Raw genomic sequence first — 20,385 nt, forward strand, 5'->3', positions numbered from 1 at the left:
AAGCTAATATAATGCTGTGTGTAAATTATATAATACTTTAATAAAACAAACATTTAAACCAGTATATTTTGAGTAAAGCAGATTATCCTCCATAATGTGGATAAACCTTCTCCAATCAATTGAAGGCCTTAAAAAAGTCTGAGGTTTCCTGAAGTAGATGGAATTCTCCTTAAGACTTACCTGAATTTTCAGCCTGCTGGTTATCCCTACTGATTTCAGACTAGGCAGCTCCTCTGTCTCTGTTTCTCTATATATAATAAAGCTAATATAAATAATAATGTCTCTCAGTTCTATTTCCCTGGAGAACTCTAATACACCAAATAAAAGGTGTTAGTAGGAAGAAGTGTGTCAACCACGTAAGAGGAAAAAAAACCTGTTTTTTGAGGAGATAACTGTTTTCAGACAATTAATATGCTATGCTTGATTCTTGAGCTTCCCAGGTGGTACCTCAGTGATAATGAACCTGCTACCAATGTAGGAGATGGAGATGTGGGTTTGATCTCTGGGCTGGGAAGATGCCCTGGAATAGGAAATGGCAACCCACTCCAGTATTCTTGCCTGGGAAATCCCATGGACAGAGGAGCCTGGGGGGCTACAGTCCATGGGGTTGCAAAGAGTCCAACACAGCTTAGCAACTGAGCAAGCATGCCTGATTCTTATCTATCATGAGAAGGAGGCTGGTACAATTCAGGCTTGGCAATATTTTGTGTGCTATCAGGCTGAGTTCTTCATGCTTGTTTTGTTCAAAAGTGCAGCTTTAATTTAAACCATCCAAAGACTTCAACTGGCATTTCTCCTTCACAGGTTTGAATATAGTGAGATTTGGTGATATTGTTGTTGTCAGTTTTCCAAGTTTAAAATAATGATTGAACTGAGCCCCTTTGCTGAAATAAATCCTACAGGATTACTGGCCTAGTGTGACTGAGTTTACCACATTACAAAGTATCTCCCTGAGAAAAAGCTCTGCCCTAGAAAGACAAAGAGACCAGAGCTCTGCTCTGCACTCGGATGTTTTACACATTGCCCTTGTCACAAACCACGGGAGATCCACCAGGTGTGGCTCCGTAGAACTTCCTCGTCCTTGGTGAACAGAGTAAGAAGTTGCAGGGCACATCCTGAGATCAAACGTAGGGAAAAGTCATTTGAGTGCTGAAAATTATCTCGGAGTTTCCTCTCTTGAAGTTAGCAATTTATAACATGAGATTACATTTGAGATGCTAGAATGCTAGCTGAAATTTACCATCATTTCCTTTTTCAACTCAAGGGTGGCAAGGGATAAGAAAATGAGAGCAGCATGCTGCAGAGAGAAACTGAAAAGGTTCCTTTGGGTCCAGAGAAACCCTTTTCTTTTCTTTCTTTCTTTCTTTTTTTTTTTTTTTTGCCACCTCTGGAATCCACACCAACTTTTCAGAACACAATGAAGTGCCCTTTCACTTCTCTGAATATCGTATCTTGGTAGATACACTTGAGCCTTAAATATACATTACTTGCTTAACACTGATAGAAACAGCTATTATCTGTCTTCTTAGTGCGGGCGAGAGGAGCTACCCAGCATCCTAGGCCAGGGGCAGCGGCCGACAGGAGCTACCCCACGCCTGAGGCCAGGGGCCGCAGCCGGGAGGCGCAACCCCACCTCCAAGGAGTGGTGGCTGCGCGGGCACAGGGGGGCCTAGAGGAGCTATTCCACGTTCAAGGTCAGAAGGGGCGGCGTGAGGAGGAGATACCCCTTGGCCAAGGTAAGGAGCAGCAGCTGCACTTTGCTGGAGCAGCCGTGAAGAGATACCCCACATCCAAGGTAAGAGAAACCCAAGTAAGATGGTAGATGTTGCAAGAGGGCATCAGAGGGTAGACACACTGAGACCATACTCACAGAAAACTAGTCAATCTAATCACACTAGGACCACAGCCTTGTCTAACTCAATGAAACTAAGCCATGCCCGTGGGGCCACCTAAGACGGGCAGGTCATGGTGGAGAGGTCTGACAGAATGTGGTCCACTGGAGAAGGGAATGGCAAACCACTTCAGTATTCTTGCCTTGAGAACCCCATGAACAGTTTAAAAAGGCAAAATGATAGGATACTGAAAGAGGAATTCCTCAGGTCAGTAGGCACCCAATATGCTACCGGAGATTAGTGGAGAAATAACTCCAGAAAGAATGAAGGGATGGAGCCAAAGCAAAAACAATACCCAGCTGTGGATGTGACTGGTGATAGAAACAAGGTCCGATGTGGTAAAGAGCAATATTGCATAGGAACCTAGAATGTCAGGTCCATGAATCAAGGCAAATTGGAAGTGGTCAAACAAGAGACGGCAAGAGTGAACGTCGACGTTCTAGGAATCAGCAAACTAAAATGGACTGGAATGGGTGAATTTAATTCAGATGACCATTATATCTACTACTGCAGGCAGGAATCCCTCAAAAGAAATGGAGTAGCAATCATGGTCAACAAAAGAGTTTGAAATGCAGTACTTGGATGCAATCTCAAAAATGACAGAATGATCTCTGTTCGTTTCCAAGGCAAACCATTCAATATCACAGTAATCCAAGTCTATGCCCCAACCAGTAACGCTGAGGAAGCTGAAATTGAACGGTTCTATGAAGACCTACAAGACCTTTTAGAACTAACACCCCAAAAAAGATGTCCTTTTCATTATAGGGGACTGGAATGCAAAAGTAGGAAGTCAAGAAGCACTTGGAGTAACAGGCAAATTTGGCCTTGGAATATGGAATGAAGCAGGGAAAAGACTAATAGAGTTTTGCCAAGAAAATGCACTGGTCATAGCAAACACCCTCTTCCAACAACACAAGAGAAGACTCTACACATGGACATCACCAGATGGTCAACACCGAAATCAGATTGATTATATTCTTTGCAGCCAAAGATGGAGAAGCTCTATACAGTCAGCAAAAACAAGACCAGGAGCTGACTGTGGCTCAGATCACGAACTCCTTATTGACAAATTCAAACTGAAATTGAAGAAAGTAGGGAAAACCACTAGACCATTCAGGTGTGACCTAAATCAAATCCCTTATGATTATACAGTGGAAGTGAGAAGTAGATTTAAGGGTCTAGATCTGATAGATAGAGTGCCTGATGAACTATGGACTGAGGTTTGTGACACTGTACAGGAGACAGGGATCAAGACCATCCCCATGGAAAAGAAATGCCAAAAGGCAATTTTTTGGCTGTCTGGGGAGGCCTTACAAATAGCTGTGAAAAGAAGAGAAGCGAAAAGCAAAGGAGAAAAGGAAAGATATAAGCATCTGAATGCAGAGTTCCAAAGAATAGCAAGAAGAGATAAGAAAGCCTTCCTCAGCAATCAATGCAAAGAAATAGAGGAAAACAACAGAATGGGAAAGACTAGAGATCTCTTCAAGAAAATGAGAGATACCAAGGGAACATTTCATGCAAAGATGGGCTCGATAAAGGACAGAAATGGTATGGACCTAACAGAAGCAGATGATATTAAGAAGAGATGGCAAGAATACACAGAAGAACTGTACAAAAAAGATCTTCATGACCCAGATAGTCACGATGATGTTATTACTCATCTAGAGCCAGATATCCTGGAATGTGAAGTCAGGTGGGCCTTAGAAAGTATCACTATGAACAAAGCTAGTGGAGGTGATGGAATTCCAGTTGAGCTATTTCAAATCCTGGAAGATGATGCTGTGAAAGTGCTGCACTCAATATACCAGCAAATTAGGAAAACTCAGCAGTGGCCACAGGACTGGAAAAGGTCAATTTTCATTCGAATCCCAAAGAAAGGCAGTGCCAAAGAATGCTCAAACTACTGCACAATTGTACTCGTCTCACACGCTAGTAAAGTAATGCTCAAAATTCTCCAAGCCAGGCTTCAGCAATACGTGAACTGTGAACTTCCAAATGTTCAAGCTGGTTTTAGAAAAGGCAGAGGAAACACAGACCAAATTGCCAACATACTCTGGATCATTGAAAAAGCAAGAGAGTTTCAGGAAAACATCTATTTCTGCTTTATTGACTATGCCAAAGCCTTTGACTGTGTGGATCACAATAAACTGTGGAAAATTCTGAAAGAGATGGGAATACCAGACCACCTGACCTGCCTCTTGAGAAATCTGTATGCAGGTCAGGAAGCAACAGTTAGAACTGGACATGGAACAACAGACTGGTTCCAAATAGGAAAAGGAGTACATCAAGGCTGTATATTGTCACCCTGCTTATTTAACTTATATGCAGAGTACATCATGAGAAACGCTGGGCTGGAAGAAGCACAAGCTGGAATCAAGATTGCCGGGAGAAATATCAATAACCTCAGATATGCAGATGACACCACCCTTATGGCAGAAAGTGAAGAGGAACTCAAAAGCCTCTTGATGAAAGTGAAAGTGGAGAGTGAAAAAGTTGGCTTCAAGCTCAACATTCAGAAAACTAAGATCATGGCATCTGGTCCCATCACTTCATGGGAAATAGATGGGGAAACAGTGGAAACAGTGTCAGACTTTATTTTTTTGGGCTCCCAAATCACTGCAGATGGTGACTGCAGCCATGAAATTAAAAGACGCTTACTCCTTGGAAGAAAAATTATGACCAACCTAGACAGCATATTGAAAAGCAGAGACATTACTTTGCCAACAAAGGTCCATCTAGTCAAGGCTATGGTTTTTCCTGTGGTCATGTATGGATGTGAGAGTTGGACTGTAAAGAAAGCTGAGCGCCAAAGAATTGATGCTTTTGAATTGTGGTGTTGGAGAAGACTCTTGAGAGTCCCTTGGACTGCAAGGAGATCCAACCAGTCCTTTCTGAAGGAGATCAGCCCTGGGATTTCTTTGGAAGGAATGATGCTTCCTTCATTCACAAAGGAATGATCCAGTACTTTGGCCACCTCATGGGAAGAGCTGACTCATTGGAAAAGACTCTGATGCTGGGAGGGATTGGGGGCAGGAGGAGAAGGGGACGACAGAGGATGAGATGGCTGGATGGCATCACTGACTCGATGGACGTGAGTCTGGGTGAACTCCGGGAGTTGGTGATGGACAGGGAGGCCTGGCGTGCTGCGATTCACGGGGTGGCAAAGAGTTGGACATGGCTGAGCGACTGAACTGAACTGAACTATTGCTATAAATCAGTAACCCAATTGACCTTTGAGTGACAAAACTCCAGAGGCTCCAGGAAAGCTGCCTTCAGTCTGATGTTCACACAGAAGCTACAGTTCTGGGGTGAGGCAGGGAAGCATGCACCCTATTCATCAAGGATAGAAATTGCCCCTTGCCACCTGCCTCACTTCCTGCTGCGGGATCCCAGGGATGAAAGGAATCGGGAAATTGTCAGTTGGAAGCTGCCACAGCTAGGAGGGTGGCATGAGCTCCCCAGGTAGAGACATCACCCTGGGAAATGTGCAGGTCAGCTCGGCTGGGCAGGTTTGGCCAGAAGGAATGGAGCAAAGGTGGCAGGAACCCTGCCCCAGTGTGCTCACCCAGTTCCTGCTCCTGTTTGATTAGGGTAGTAGGGAAGGGCTCTATGCAGCTCCTCCCACCCCCACTGGAGAGAACAGCCTGGTCTTTGGAGACTGTCCTGGACGTCCCCTTTTGTATTTACAAGATTACGATCTAAAGACTCACGCCTTTCCAAAGTTTGGAGTTAGGACATGAGTTGGCCATCCAAATGGCAGTTTATAGAGGACAGAGTAACCTAATTCTGTCATTAGTTCAAAAGAGGGACAATTCTGCCTTTGTCCATAACCTGAAGAATTTTATGTCAAATTCTCTGGGACAAGTCAGCAGTTTGATACGGTAACTCCTCTGGTTCTATCACTGTTTCTTTTATTTCATGTAGCAGCCGATTGAATCTATCTAGCCATACTGTGGACAATAGAACTAGGTTGAAAGCCTAAGAAAAGCATAGTTTTGTTTAAATTAATTACTTTAATTGGAGGATAATTACTTTACAATATTGTGATGGTTTTTGTCATACACTGACATGAATCAGCCATGGGTGCCCATGTGTACCCCCATCCTGAATCCTCCTCCTATCTCCCTCCCCCACCCATCCCTCTGGTTTTTAATGGAGGTTTTAAAGTAACAAACGGTAGGAAAAGAGGGAGAAAGGAGCAGCGTACGTGTGTCTCCGGGGTAAACAACAAGAAACAATAAAAGACAAGTCAAATATTCCACAGACCTACCGTTTGGGCCTGGTTCAGGGATAGGATAGTTTTCCTAAAGGAAACAAAATAGAAAAATAATTTAGCATGTACAACAACTTTACCTTATGAACATTTCAAAGTTTCCTTCAAATATTTCTTCTTATAATTAACACAGATTCAGACCATACTGCTGCTGAGTGGATGTCGAAGGGGTTATCCTGAATCCTGCTGACTCCAACTGCTGACCTCACCCAGCCCACTTGTGAAATGTGCCATGGACCAAGGAAAAGTATACAACTTGCATACCCTGGCAGAAAGGATACTTCTGGGTGTCTAATATGGGGTGTGGATAATACATTCTTACATAGTTTTCTTTGGTCTGGCGAACTTGTACTGGGAAAGGATGAGGTGTTTCCAGCAGTTGCACAGGAAGGCTTTTGTCTCTGGACACGTTGGAAACTGTGTGTGCTCTGCTCATTCACATCAGTGCACAGACTAACGCTTGTTACTCTCTTTCAAAACCTCCCACTGGAGTTTGTTTTGGAGGGACACAGAGGACCTGCATTTTGCACACGCTCACTGGGTTAAAAAGCAATCTGATGGTCACAGCTATTTATGATGAGGATAATGATAGTTTACCAAGCTTTTTTTCCCACTGCCAACTAGCTAGGAAGTTCCTAATGACAAGGTAGAAGGACAGTGAGTGGCCAAATCCAAATGTTCATTTTATTAATTCTTTGAAGGCAGCCAAGCAAGAAGAGGGAGAAGGGATACAAATAAACCATTCACTGGACATACCATGTGCCAGACAGTCTACTGGGCTTTACATACATCACGGCACATGGCCCACCTCTTGCAGATGGGAAACCTGAGACTAGCAAGTTAAAAAAACTTGATCAAGGTCATAGGACCAGAATGGACAAACCAGGTCTAACCCCAGGTGTGTCCGACTCGCAAGCCTGCCTCATTGCATCTCATTGCACCCTCAAAGTGGAATTTGCCTTTTCTCCTCTAGGGGTGATGTAAGGAGCAATCAGATGATGAGAATTTCGGAACTGGGCCCAATGCAGAGTGCTCTAGAAGGAAGCATGGCTCAAAGCTTGCCTCCTTCACAAAGCCTCCCCCAGATGCTTTTATGGGAGCAATAAATAATCCTAGCGCTATTTTGATTGGAGAAGGAAATGGCAACCCACTCCAGTGTTCTTGCCTGGAGAATCCCAGGGACAGGGGAGCCTGGTGGGCTACCATCTATGGGATCGCACAGAGTCGGACACGACTGAAGTGACTTAGCAGCAGCAGCAGCAGCAGCAGCGCTATTTTGCTAACATGATAAGAACCTTGTTGCCAAAGACTATGCCTTCAATTTCTGGCACCAGATACAGTGCTCTGCGCCAAACCTGGGAGGCTTGGTACTTGTTAAATAATCACTCTCCATAACAGTATTTCCACAGAAAGTCTGAGGTTCTTGCTCATCCAAGATTACCAGCCTTTTCTGTTATAACAGCTCAATGCTTATTTGAACTCCCTGTTTCCAGTGAATCAAAAGATCAAAGGGTTAATGCTCATGCTCATTAGTTAACACTGACCAACTTCTTTGTGTCAGGTCCTGTGCTAGTGCTGCTCATGCATCACCTCAGCTCATCCCCAGGACAACCCTATGTAACGCCTTTATTATTATCCCATTTTTGATCTATGATGAGGGTGAGGAACAAGGAGATTTGGCCATCTGTTCATAGTAACAATAATGTAGTAAATGATGGAGCTGCACCCAAAGTAGCTTGATGGGGGGACAAGAGGCAGTTTTTTCATCTCTTAATACATTTGGAACAAAGAGAGGAAAGAAGAGGAGGAGAGAAGGGAGGGAGGGAAGAAAGCCATCTAGAAACAGGCAACTCCAGATAGCTGGCTGTCACCAAAATCTTTCTCAAAGTTGCTGGTCCCACATCTGACATTACACAGCATCAGAGACTGCTGTGTAAGGCTATGTTTCTGTTATACGGAATGAAAATTTAAATTACATGTTAAAATGAAACTAAGAGTAAGTAAGGCTTTTTATTTCAAACATGGAACTGCACTCTCCCCATCCCCACCCATCCCCTACCCCCACAACCCCCTAAGGTGCTAGTAGGCAACTTTCCAGGCACTGGGAATTTGGGATGGAAAGATGGTAAGATCCAAACTCAAAGCAACAGTTAGGAGCACCAAGTTGCCCTTGGGTCACCAGAGATTATTGTAACTGGGAGTTAACAGAGCTCACCAACTTTGGTCTTACCACATGGGCAAAGCTGCAGTGTCTCTCCTGGACACTAGAGGGTGCTGTGCCAATAACCTGCTTTTTCCTTAGTAGCAGAACAGACATGGGGAACTTAAATACTCCTCCCTGAAAATCATCTGTCTTTTTCTGTTCTCTTTCTTGCTGAGTCTAAAGACTCTTACAGCTCAGTTTGGCTCTCCTCTCTCTTCTCTGCAGGAGACATGCCACCCGAGCACAAGACCATGTTAAGATCAGTCCTTAAGTTTGTAAATATTATCCTAAGCATAGCTGCAGGGCTCATAATGTTTTCAAAAGTTATTACAGCATGGTTATTAAAAAAAATCCTGCTTTTCATTTATGGTTGGTTCCTTGGTATGATGTTGGCTAAATCCTGTTTACTTAATCTCCTTTTCTGTCTCATATTACGGTGGTGATATTCATTTATCCTATTTCTCATGTATCAAAATTTCTTAGCTCCTCTGAGATCTCATAATTTCACTTTTAATCCCCTGGCCCCTTTCTTCATTCCCAAAGGTTTGTTATCACACATATTCAAAGTCTCTTGAACAGGATTTCTTATTTTTCTGTGAGTGATAGTAACCAAGGGATAGAGAGGAGTTGAGTAACACTCTTTACTGAGTTATGTAAGTTTTACAGCATTTTCACTTTGAGTCCCTTCTATGCCCTTCAGGTCTTCCTCCTCCACCACCACCACAAATAAATCATGTAAGTACTTCAGGAAGAACTCTTTGGGAACACAGAATCATCTCAGGGGAATCTCACATCCTAAATGTTATCTTGCCTTTCCTAAATATATTTTCTCAAATTAGCTTAAATATATATTCCCTGAATATGCCCTATTGGCCCCCTTTCCTCAACTTCCAGTTGTCCATCTGAGTACGTCTTGCCTGGATAGTAGCAACGGTCTCAAGCTGAGGAGAAATTAGGAGAAAATGCCCTCCCCCTCCTCCAGCCAACATGACTCTGGAATCACCTATCTGTGTTGAAACACAGGTTCCCCTCCAGGAGCTGTGTGTCCTTGGGGCAGTTACATAAGGTCGTTGGACTTTCAATCTTCTTCCTCTGTCTAACGAAGATAATCATAAAAGACAGAGCCCTTGGGAATTCCTCAGTAGTCCACTGGCTCCAAACTCTCTCTGCCAAGAGCCTGGGTTCAATCCCCGGTTGCGGAACTAAGATCTCACTAGCTGTGCAGCTCGGCCAAAAAGAAAAAAAAAAAAAAAAGAGTGCCTGACTCATAGTAAATGTTAGTTCTTATTACAAAAGAAATAAAATCAAAATCCTTTCTGTAAAATCAGCTCACAACATGGTTGAACCAGCTCTAGACAACCGTGTCCTTTTTCTTTTGAAAGGGTAACTTTTAAAACTATTTTGGGGAAAAGTTGTATTTCTCTTGTTTCTTAGGTCAACATTAAGGGAACTAGACTGCTTCTGAAAAGGCTGGAATTTAGGAGAAAAGTCAAGTAGGATTCCAGCATTTTTTTAGGCTTGATTCTAACAGTTGAGTGTAAAGACCGTGCCCCCTGCCTCAGAGTAAGGGACAAAGGGCACAGCTGGGAGAAAGCGGCCATTCTCACCCCGGGTCCTTGCAGCCCACCTTTGCCACCTGCGCTACTTGCCAGGTCTCCTGTCAACCTGCTGGCTGGCTGCCCTGCACCCTTAAGGAGACCAGAGCAGAAAATCTTATTTTTGCTTCCCTCACTCCTCAACTTTTCCCCTCCCCTGAGGGCTTGAAGGGTGTTTTGAGGGTATGAGGAAAATTCAAAGGTTTTCCATTTGGCCACTTTATCCTAAGAGGCTTTGTTCTAGCCGACACTGGTCCTGGCAAACTCAAGGTCAAAGTAGAAGAGTCAGACCATCTCACAAAGTTCACTGAGCGGGTCTCCAGCCTCCAGCCCCGGCTCTCTGGGCTCCAACCAGTCTTCTGCCGATAACAATCTTTCTAAATTGCAAATTCATTTAAAGTGCCCAGTGGCCCTGCAAAATCCTAAACCCCCTCATTTTGCAAGCTATTTACCTCCTTGCAAGCCTCCTGCAATTTCCAAACCACCCCACACTCACTCCCTCACCTCAAGGGGGCCATTTCTCCACTGGTCAATTCCCTTTCTTCTTCCTTGAGATCCCACAGGAGGTGACAAGTGAGGGGAAGGGAGTTACCTGGAATGGCTTCCTAATTCCTGTGGGAACTCAGGGAGATTTGAGGTTTGGATATATAAAGATTGCAGTGTCAGGGACATCCAGGTGAGGTTGTCCAATAGATGGTTGTAACCCTGGGACTGGCACGGATGAATCACAAACATGGAGAGAAACAATAACCTCCTGCAAAAAAGACCCTTCTCTATCCCCACCACCCTTCCTCTCCTGAGCTTCCATAGCACCTAATTGAATCCATACATGATGGTTAAAAGAGTCTCAGCAGTGATAAACTTTAAAAAAATTCCTCCCTATTCAAAACGTATGGACATAACTACGCATGAATCTATTAGGTGGTTCTTTATTTACTGATTAAGTGCTCACTGCGTTCAGGTCTAGGTAACTGAACATTAACATTTCTAAAAAATTATTGAGCTGAATATCACTTCACAAAATTTGACCATATTTTCTCCAATAATTAGTGTTCTTCATGTAAATCTAGTTTGGGGAAAACTGCCAGCTTTAACAGCCACACTAAAAGACTTATGAAGTGGACATCAATGTTATATATGAGTATACATTTCTCCTCAATTTCTCTGTCATGCAATTTTGAAAGAAATGTACCCCACACCCATCCATAATTCTAGTGTTCCTACCAGAACAGGGTTACTTTTACCAGGTCTGTTAGTAGTGCCAGGATGTATAATATAAAATGTTAAAATCCTGTTTGTGGTATTGTTTACTGCTCCTCCTGCTTTTAGGGGAAAATGTTAGCTTTGTACTTCCTGGCCTTTTGCATTTGGCCTTTGGCACTGCCCTTCTATGGCATCTGTTGGCACAGATGGCAGTATTTGCTGGATTTAATTGCCTGTTGTTATCTGGTTTTGTTTTGTTGTTGGAACATAATTAAGATAAAAAAGAAAGGAGTTATTTCTTTGGCCTATTTGCTACTACCCCATTTTCCTGTTTTCTGAAGGAGTTTTAGATTCGGCTTCAACTGCCTCTGACTGATAAGTCTAGCTCAGGTATTAAAGGGTTAAGCAGCCTCGTTTCCTCACTCACAGTAATCTCCCAGTTTAGCCCAGCTGTTCCTTAAAGCCTTTCGGGGGCCGTTTATAATTTAATCCTATAGAAGCAGGCAGCTCAGCCTACTGGTGGCAAAACCAGGGAGAGAGACCTGACATTTAGGATCACCCCAGCTGCCATGTGTTCGTACTCCCCTCTTTCTATAATCCTCTCCTCCCCAACCAAAATCTTAACAGCAAAGTGTATATGCAAGAAAGGGACCCCTTGAATGTGTATTACAGACTCAGAATTATCTCACTTTTTAAAATATCATTATAGATTCAAAGGAATTCTTTGGACATCAGATATAATACATTTCCTCACAGAGCAAAAACTAAGAAATATCTTCATGGTACTCTGATTAATGTTTAAACTTGATGCCAATGCACTATTTTCCCTGCCCTTTATAATTAACATCAACCCATCACTCTGAAATGATTATTTTCCTTTAACCAGTTCTCTCTTCATACAGCTAATCATAAAACAAAAACATTTGACTACATCCCCTCCACCAGGTGGGGGCTGTGCTGTTCTTGTTTTCCCTGTCCCCAGGCTCCTGCCTGAAATCTGAAAGAGCTGGTCGGCAAGAATAAGGGAGATAACATGTTCTCAGCATGGTCAATGGACTGCTGCTGATAGGTGATGCAATATGTACAGAAATTATTGGCAGGGGCATTTAGAAATGTTTACAGCATTTTGACATTGCTGCAACATCCAAATGCAGTGATACAAACATATTGATCCATGACCAATTGGAAACAAAACTAAATTGGTCCTTTATCTCAGACAGTTTGGGAAACACAAACTATTTAAATAACTTCCCTCAAATAGATTCTTCGGGGAAAAACTAATTAGACTATTTCATATCCCAACTCCATGAAATAAGAATTCAGAGAAAGAATTCTGTAAGGGAGCAGAATTTGCCACCCCAAAATATGTCTCTTGGGCATATTAATTATTTTAAGCTGGTTATTTTTGAATATGTTCTGAAAACCCAAGTGACATATTTGTAAGGAAAATCTCCATTTATAAGGGTGTCTTCCTCAATGTACCAAATAGAGGAAGATGACCAAATCTCTCGAAACTCGTCAGTGGAGAAGGCAATGACTTTAATCTGTATAACAACCTTACCCTTGTTTTCTGAGCTTTCCCTGGCAACCTCCCATAACTGACTCTCCCCACCCTCAACATCTTCTTTTCTCTTTAGCTGTAGATGGTATTTAAGGTGAGGGCTTTGGCCATTTTGGCAAGTTTCTCAGTTTTCCTGGGTCTCTGTCATGTATGCACATTTAATAAAATTTTGTTTGGTTTTCTCCTATCTCAGACCAGCCAGAAAAACCTAGAAGGGTACAGGAAAATTTCTTGCTCTCCAGTGCTATCTAATTCTCACACAACTCAGAGGTGAGTACTACTACCATCCCCATTATAAAGACAGGAAATTGAAATGGAAAGTAATCTGTTAAGTCACACAACCAGAAGCAGTAGAGCTGCTGGCCACTCTGGCCCCTACTTGGCTTGTGATCTCATTACTGTCTCCATTTGAAGAGGACCTCAGCGAGCTGACAGTGTTTGCTGATAAGCTGTTTGTGCATCAGCTTGGTCACCTCTTCCATTGTTTCTTTCAAGTCCACATGTTCTCTATTTAAAATGCTAGGGGTAAGGAAGAGTGAAGGAGTGAACGTCCTAAGTCCTCATTATAAGGAATTATAAAGAAACCCGCAATCTCTCAGTGTATATATGTGTACACACTCCCACTCTGATTTACCACCCAACTTACAAATGCTCCAGAGCCCAAACCACAGTGCAGGCCCAAGTCCCCAGGCCAAGGAGCACTGACTCCTCCCTTGCTGTGACTGTCGTGATCACTAGTTACCTAATAGTGAAGGAGTTTAATTTTTCCTTCCCTGCAGCCACAGCTTGGAGAAAAAAAAGGGAATCCTGCATTTTTCATAGGCAGTTTAGAGGAAGGCTGGGTATCAGGTTTCCCTCCTGGTAGGCAGGCCACAAGTTTCAAGTGGCTGCTGAGATGTCTACTCCCAACTCAACCCCAAAACACTTAGCCTATCTACTTTAAGGGGGTGCTTTAAGGGGGTGCAAGGGCAGAGATATCCCACCAGTTGGCTCCCTATGGAGGTGCTGGGGGACACGCATGCTCAGGAGGGAGTGGTGAGGGCCAGAAGGGTCTGTGTTAGGTTGCAAGTGTTTGGAAAAGGAAATGGCAACTCACTCCAGTAATTCCTGCCTGGAGAATCCCATGGACAAGAGGAATCTGGGAGGTTCTCAGAGACACCAAAAGGTCCTGTCCCAGAGACATCTTAAATTCAAACCAAACTTACCATTTTAACCTACTCTCTTTTGTCCAGTAAATGAACCCCATCACCTCCAAGAGTTGGGGTCTTCCTGAATCCACCCTGAAGCCTTTCACCCAGTGAGTGTACCAACCCCACCACTACAGGCTACATTCTTCAGCCTATCACATTCTCATCTCTTTCGGATACACTCACCCCATCCCAGCCCCTAATTTGGGCAGTGGGTGGCTTTTAAGGCACAGTTGATAAAACCAATTTTAGGTGAGCCTCCCCACCCTCTTCTATGTTCAATGCTTAGTTCTACAGAGCCACATAAACAGTCTGGCTGACCAGTGGGAGAGCCTGAGTTTAGGAATTGAGGCAAAGGAGAGCCTGGGGGTGTAATTACAGTTCTGCTTATTATTAGGTACACTGACTTTCCTTAAGGCAGGCCCTGATAATTCAGTGCCTGCGTGATAAGCTGCGTCATTTGTGTCCGACTCTCTGCAACCTTATGGACTATAGCCCGCCAGGCTCCTCTGTCCATGGGGATTCTCCAAGCAAGAATACTGGAGTGGGTTGCCATGCCCTCCTCCAGGGCATCTTCCTAACCCAGGGATTCAATCTACGTCTCTTATGTCTCCTGCCTTGGCAGGGGGGTTCTTTACCACTGGCGCCACATGGGAAGTCTGAGCATTCGGTACATCACATATTTATAAGACCAGAAAAGAGGACACACAATTTTGTCCTGCTCTTAGTTTGTACTTGCTTTTCCACTTGCCTGAATGTCCCCTAGTTTCCGTCCTCAAGTAGCATCCATCTCCTCTAGGGCCTCTTCCCTGGGCTAAAGGTCCCTGTGAGGCCTTAACTCTCTGTGGCCTCCAGCAAAGCCCTCACACTTGTATCGTTTAGTGCATCTGAGTGTCTAGAGCAGCTTGGGTGTCAGGGCTGTGTCCTCCTCCTCCTCGATGAGCCCCCAGCCCAGTGTATGGCACACAGCAGGCTCCCTCTCATCCAGTAAATGTTTGTAGGATGCAAGGCTGAGTTTGAGATCACTCTGTAAGCTGTGTATAGCTGTACCACTTTCCTTTCTTCATAATACCATCTGGTGTTTGCAGCAATAAAAACTAACAGTGACACTTTAATTCAGGATCTTGGCTGGAGGCTCCAAGGGGAGTAGAAAGAGCACTGGAATAAGAGTCTGAAACTCTGGGTTTTTCTGGGCTCTGTTAACTAATGAAGCCTGTCACCTTGGGGATGGCACTTCCCTCAACTGAGTTGGCTCTGGGCAGGCATTCTGGGGTCCACAGACCTCTAGAGGATCTATGAAGGAGGGCCGTAAAGGAAGTCCATGAACTCTGAAATTGCTGCCCAACTCAATCTGTTTGCATTCTATGGGGAGAGAAACCACTGATTATCAAATAGTCAAGAACTACTTGACTAAAGCTGGATAATTTTCCAAGTCTCTCCAATTTAGATCCTGGTGCATGTTCTCTCTGAGGGGGAAGGAAATGCTAGGGAATAGGAGAGATGGCTGGCACAGGACCCGTCCCTCATACCAACTGCCCAGGCCCATTTGAGACGGACTTTGTCAAAGGAGCCCTGGCACAACTACAAGGCTGACTCCGCAGCTCCTAGAACTTTGGTCCCATGAGCAAGGGAGCAGAGGCAGGGTCTAGGGTGGAGAAGACACATACATATTGCTCTTAAAGAGACAAGGGAGAAGGAACGGGAAGGAAAATGGCTGAAACATAAACCAGGTGTGGACTAAGAGAGGTAAGGAGGAAAGGCGCTTTAGAGACATGAATACTATCAAGATCCATAAATTTGGCACAGGCATGGCGAACACCAAGAGTCCTGGAGATGGAGATCTGTGCTGGCACTAAACGTGGAAGAAGCTGGCACTTTCAGAGTATCTATTAGGTGCTAGGAATTCTGCTGATCATAATAATCCTGCAAAGGGTGTGTGATCAGCCCCAAGCAAGAAAGATTAAATACGAGTTCCCCAGCTTTTAAATGTCTTCCTGACTCTTCATTCTGCCTGCACTGTCTAACCAGAAAAGAAGCCCAGCACGTGTCCTAAATGAGGCAGCCCGTCTGATATCACTTCTGCAAAATGCAATGACAAGGGGCAGGTCTATGAATCCGAAGCTGGCAAAGGAGGGAGAGGGCTTCAATCATTTTGCAACCTTCCTAGGCTCTGGCCACGTGCCGGCCACGGGGCTAGGTTCCGGGAGGGACGTTACAAGAACCCTGCTCACCGCACCTTAGAACGAACGGCCAACTGTCCCCCTCCCCCCAACATGGTAACCAGCTCGATCGCCGGGCCGGGACGCGCAGTGTGGGGCCCGCACCGCGCTGAAATTGGCGAGCTGAGACTGTGGCTGGGCTTGGAAGCGAGTAGGGCAGGAACAGGCTAGTCTTCCCACTCCCGATCCAGTTTTACCAAGCGCAAGTCTCCGGGTCCGTGCACCACCAGGGAGAGGTTCTCGGGCTTGGCCGCCGCCATGTCTGTCGCTCTTTCCCTCTCGGGTCGGGGCCGCTGGGCGCAGCTGGTGAGGTGGCTTGGTTGGCGGCCCCTTGGAGGGTTGGGGGTGAGGGGCGGGAGGCTGGGCTTTGACTGGGAGCGCGCGCCCAGCTCGGGGCGGGGCCTCCTTGTCCCTGACAGCCAGGGCGGGGCTAGCGGAGAGGGGCGGGGCTAGCCCTCCCCAGGGCTAGCCGGGGGCGGGAGGGGGGAGGGGGAGCGGGTGGGGGGAGGGTGTGAAGACGGTTAGAGAGTGAAGGGAGAGGGTAGGGAAGGGAGAGGGAGAGCTAGGAAGCGGGTGGGGAGGGTTGAAGAAGACCAACCCAGCTCCACCTGCAGTGCACAGTTGGTCTGTCTCACATCCAAGGGGACCAGTCTGCCCTGAAAGTAGGCTGCAGAGGCAGTACCCCTCAGACCAGAGTTCTCAAGCTTTAGCTGCGGAGTAATGAGGATGGACAGTGTGGGGCAGTTTCTCAGGACCAGCACAGAGATTTTGATACAGTAAGTCTAGTCTCAGCTGAGGCCTTAGGGTCTGTATTATTAGCATTGAGAATGCTGAGGCTGCAGGTGGCCAATGGTCTACAAGTGGAGAACAGGTGCTGCACGGATGCAGTGTCTACGTTGGGCGCATGTCCCCAGAATGCAGCACAGTGCCTGGCACCAGAAGCGAATGAATGAAACGGTGCATCACCCTGTGGGCCTGATGCATCAGTGTAAGGAAGCCATGCAATGGAATCTGTGAGTCCCTTTCTCTTACCCAGCTCTGCTTTTTATATTAGAAGCAGGATTTCTGCCCAAATTCTTCCTTTAAGCCTCTCTCCCCTTCAAGAAACAGGGAAGTTTAGCTCTAAAGGGAGAGAGTTGCCCTCTGGGAAGGCCTAAGTCTGCAAAGACCCAACCTGGCTTTGAGGACTTTGAAGACAGTGTATGGATTTCATTCCCTACACCCTTTCCTCCTCCAGACACTCTACCAGATCCTCTCACCTACTCCTGGACACTTTCCCCAGCACCTTATTTCTTGACGATGTTTCGGTGTGGCACCTACTCCGTGCCTCACATATGGGGCATGGCCTGTCTTTTCACTAGTAATCATCCCTTCCTCAGATGTACTGGAAACCCACTGGGGCTAAGGCCTCATTTCTTAAACAGAACCTGGTAAACTGGTCTATACAATGAAGGAGCTCAAAAAAGAATATTTGATGATGAACATGGATCAGACTTTGGAATGCCAATAATGACACAAAGGGAAGTGTGTGTGTTGGTGGCGGGGGGAAGTATTACAAGGTATAACAAGACAATGGGATGGATTTTATAGGGGACTTACAGAGTCAGTCATGTTTTTGCTTTGAGACGCCTCCCACAAGTTTTGGCTGTGCTTGGCTGGTTCCCCAGGCTGCTCCTGCACTCTGCTGAGCAGGCCGTAGAAAGATGACTAACTAGGGGTTGCTTGCCTTCACTCAGGCACCTGAATTTAAAACAGCTTCACCTTCTTGCCTTGTAGCATTTCATCACAGTCTCCCAGAAGGTTTTTCCAATGAAGATGGAGAAAGCCTCAGGAATGGCTTAAGAGCTGAAGGCTACTTGAAGTAGACACTTCTTGAGTTTTAAGAAAACAGAACATCAGAACCAAAAGTCACTAAAATAATGACACAACTGCCACACGTGGAGTGGTATTTGTTTTCTCCTGAGCAATAGCACTTTGAAACTCTCTTGAAGGCTGTTGGCTGAAGACCAAGAGATTTGGAAGGGCAGGAGAGATACTTTTTGTTTTTTTCGGCTGTGCTGGGTCTTCGTTGCTTTTGCTTTGGCTTTCTCTAGTTGTGGTGAGCAGGGACTACTCACTCTCTAGCTGTGGTGAGTGGGCTTCTCATTGCAGTGGCTTCTTTTGTTGCAGAGCACAGGCTCCGGAGTGTGCGGGCTTCAGTAGTTACAGCACACCTGGTAGTTGTGGCGCAGGGGCTTAATTGCTCGGAGGCATGTGCAATCTTCCCAGACCAAGGATAGAACCTGTGTCCCCTGCATTGGCAGGCTGATTCTTATCCACTGTGCCATCAGAGAAGTCCAAGAGATACACTTTAAAAATACTCTATGACTAGGGCCCTTTATAGAAAAGTTAACATGGTGAGTTGATAAAGATTCTTAAGAAACTGACATTTTTAAGACAAAAAAGAGCAAGTCCTTATTACAGTATTGTTGTCAGCTTTCTATGTAATTTCCTAACCGAGACCAGCATTCACAGTGGTGAGGAACAGATTTTTTTTAGGCATTTTACTGAATAAAGGATAAAATGCTGGCTCTGCCTTTCCTGCTGGCCTGCTTAGCACAGCTTCTCTGGGCCTCGGCCTAACTTTCCCAAACAACACAGCACTTTTAGGCACTCTCCACTGAATACAACTTCAACAACTTGTTAATAGAATTCTGCCAGAAAAACTTAATTTGAAATTTAAAAATTAAATCACAGGATGCATATCTTCTGGGGTCACACATCCAGAGAAAGGGGGAACATTCTTCACTGATACTGGGTTACTACAGATCTGGGATTTTACACGGCGCATTAACAAGAAAAGTCTCAAGGCCTTAATGTTGCAAAGGTCAAAACAGTTACAAAATCTCTGATTTCCAGATTTCTCCGTTTTGTCATCAAGTATTCAATTACTCAAACCTGGTTATTTACAACAAAGTAAATAAATAAATCAATAAAAACAAACACAAAAGCAACCATGAGATTTCCTGCAGATCTTAAAAAATAAGGTTACTCAAGAGAGTTAAGCCAGTAAAATTCATATGCAGCGGGTGAGATTCATGGACTTCCCCCAAGGAACTGGTAATATATCTGCCATTAACAAATCTTAAGAAAGAAGCGTTAGAAAAAGAACTAAGAGAGCAGGGAATTTTAATCTAGAGCCATCCAAGGGAGAGAGGCGTTTGGTAGTGGGAGCAGTGCAGCTGGGACAGAGAAGTGGGAGCAAGTGCACAGGTTGGGTGACTGCCAGATGTCAGCTGAGGAAGGTAACTTGGACTTAGACAAGTGGTGGAAGGGAGATGGAGTGCAGAGGACAGATCCAAGGTTTTTATTTTTAATAATTTTATTCCCTGGCAACATAATTCTCCTAAAAGAAAAGGGGGGAATGAGAGAGTCAGTTCCTAGGCAGGTTGATAAGGAGTCTAGGGGTCCCCAAGGAGAGAGGGGTCTGGAATTCTCAAGGAGGAAGAAAGGACAAACTTTTTTTCTTTCTCCACATTCCTTAGGATTATATAACAATAATGTATCCTGCCTAAGGACAGTCTTTGGATTCAACCTTCTGTTATCTTAAAATGTAAATTATGGGAGTAGACCTGGTCTTTACAAGGATGTATCTTGCCTGAGGACAGTGTTATCTTAAAATGTAAATTATGGGAGTAGGTCTGATGAGGTCTTTACAACCTCCAGACATTCTTTGGACTATATAACTTCATTGTTAACACTAGCAAGCGGGTACTCTTTCTGCCCCCTTCTGATGCCTATGTCAGAAGCTTTCTCTATCTCCTTTATACTTTAATAAAACGTTATTACACACACACACAAAAATAATTTCATGTATTTATTATTTATTTTTGGCTGTGCTGGGTCTTCATTGCTGTGAGAACTGAAGCCATATGCTAACTGCTGGCTTTCAAGATAGAGAAAGGTGTCAACAAAGATGCAGCTCTGGATGCTAGAAAAGACAACTTATTAGATCCTCCCAAAGAGACTCAGGAGGAAGCAGACAGCTTGATTTTGGCCCAGAGAAACTGATTTCAGACTACTGACCTCTAGAATTTTAAGAGAATAAATATGTATTGGTGTGTTTTTCCAGCTTTATTGAGGTATTGTTTACATATAACACTGTGTAAGTTTAAGCTGTACAATGTGATGGTTTGACACATGTTTATATTAGGAGATGTTTAAAACTACAGGGCTAGTTTATTAGCTTTAGCTCATCCTTTAGCTCATATAA

General features: G+C 44.6%; 1 protein-coding gene across 2 annotated transcripts in view; it reads right to left on the bottom strand.

The window, feature by feature from the left end:
• SORD (sorbitol dehydrogenase) overlaps window positions 1-20,385 on the bottom strand; it is a 59,335-nt gene that overhangs the window by 19,446 nt on the left and 19,504 nt on the right. Inside the window, exons 1-2 of one of the 2 annotated variants that reach the window (XM_055538077.1) lie at window positions 16,331-16,498; window positions 6,163-6,196 (exon numbers count right to left, since the gene is read on the bottom strand). In XM_055538077.1, coding sequence (XP_055394052.1) covers window positions 6,163-6,196; window positions 16,331-16,393 — 97 coding nt within the window. In that variant the 5' untranslated portion in view covers window positions 16,394-16,498. Of the gene's footprint in view, window positions 1-6,162; window positions 6,197-16,330; window positions 16,499-20,385 lie in introns of those variants that run through there. The other variant, XM_055538078.1, reaches the window with a different exon arrangement.

The sequence above is a fragment of the Bubalus kerabau genome, chromosome 10, assembly GCF_029407905.1.
Source record: "Bubalus kerabau isolate K-KA32 ecotype Philippines breed swamp buffalo chromosome 10, PCC_UOA_SB_1v2, whole genome shotgun sequence".
Classification (NCBI taxonomy): Eukaryota; Metazoa; Chordata; class Mammalia; order Artiodactyla; family Bovidae; genus Bubalus; species Bubalus kerabau.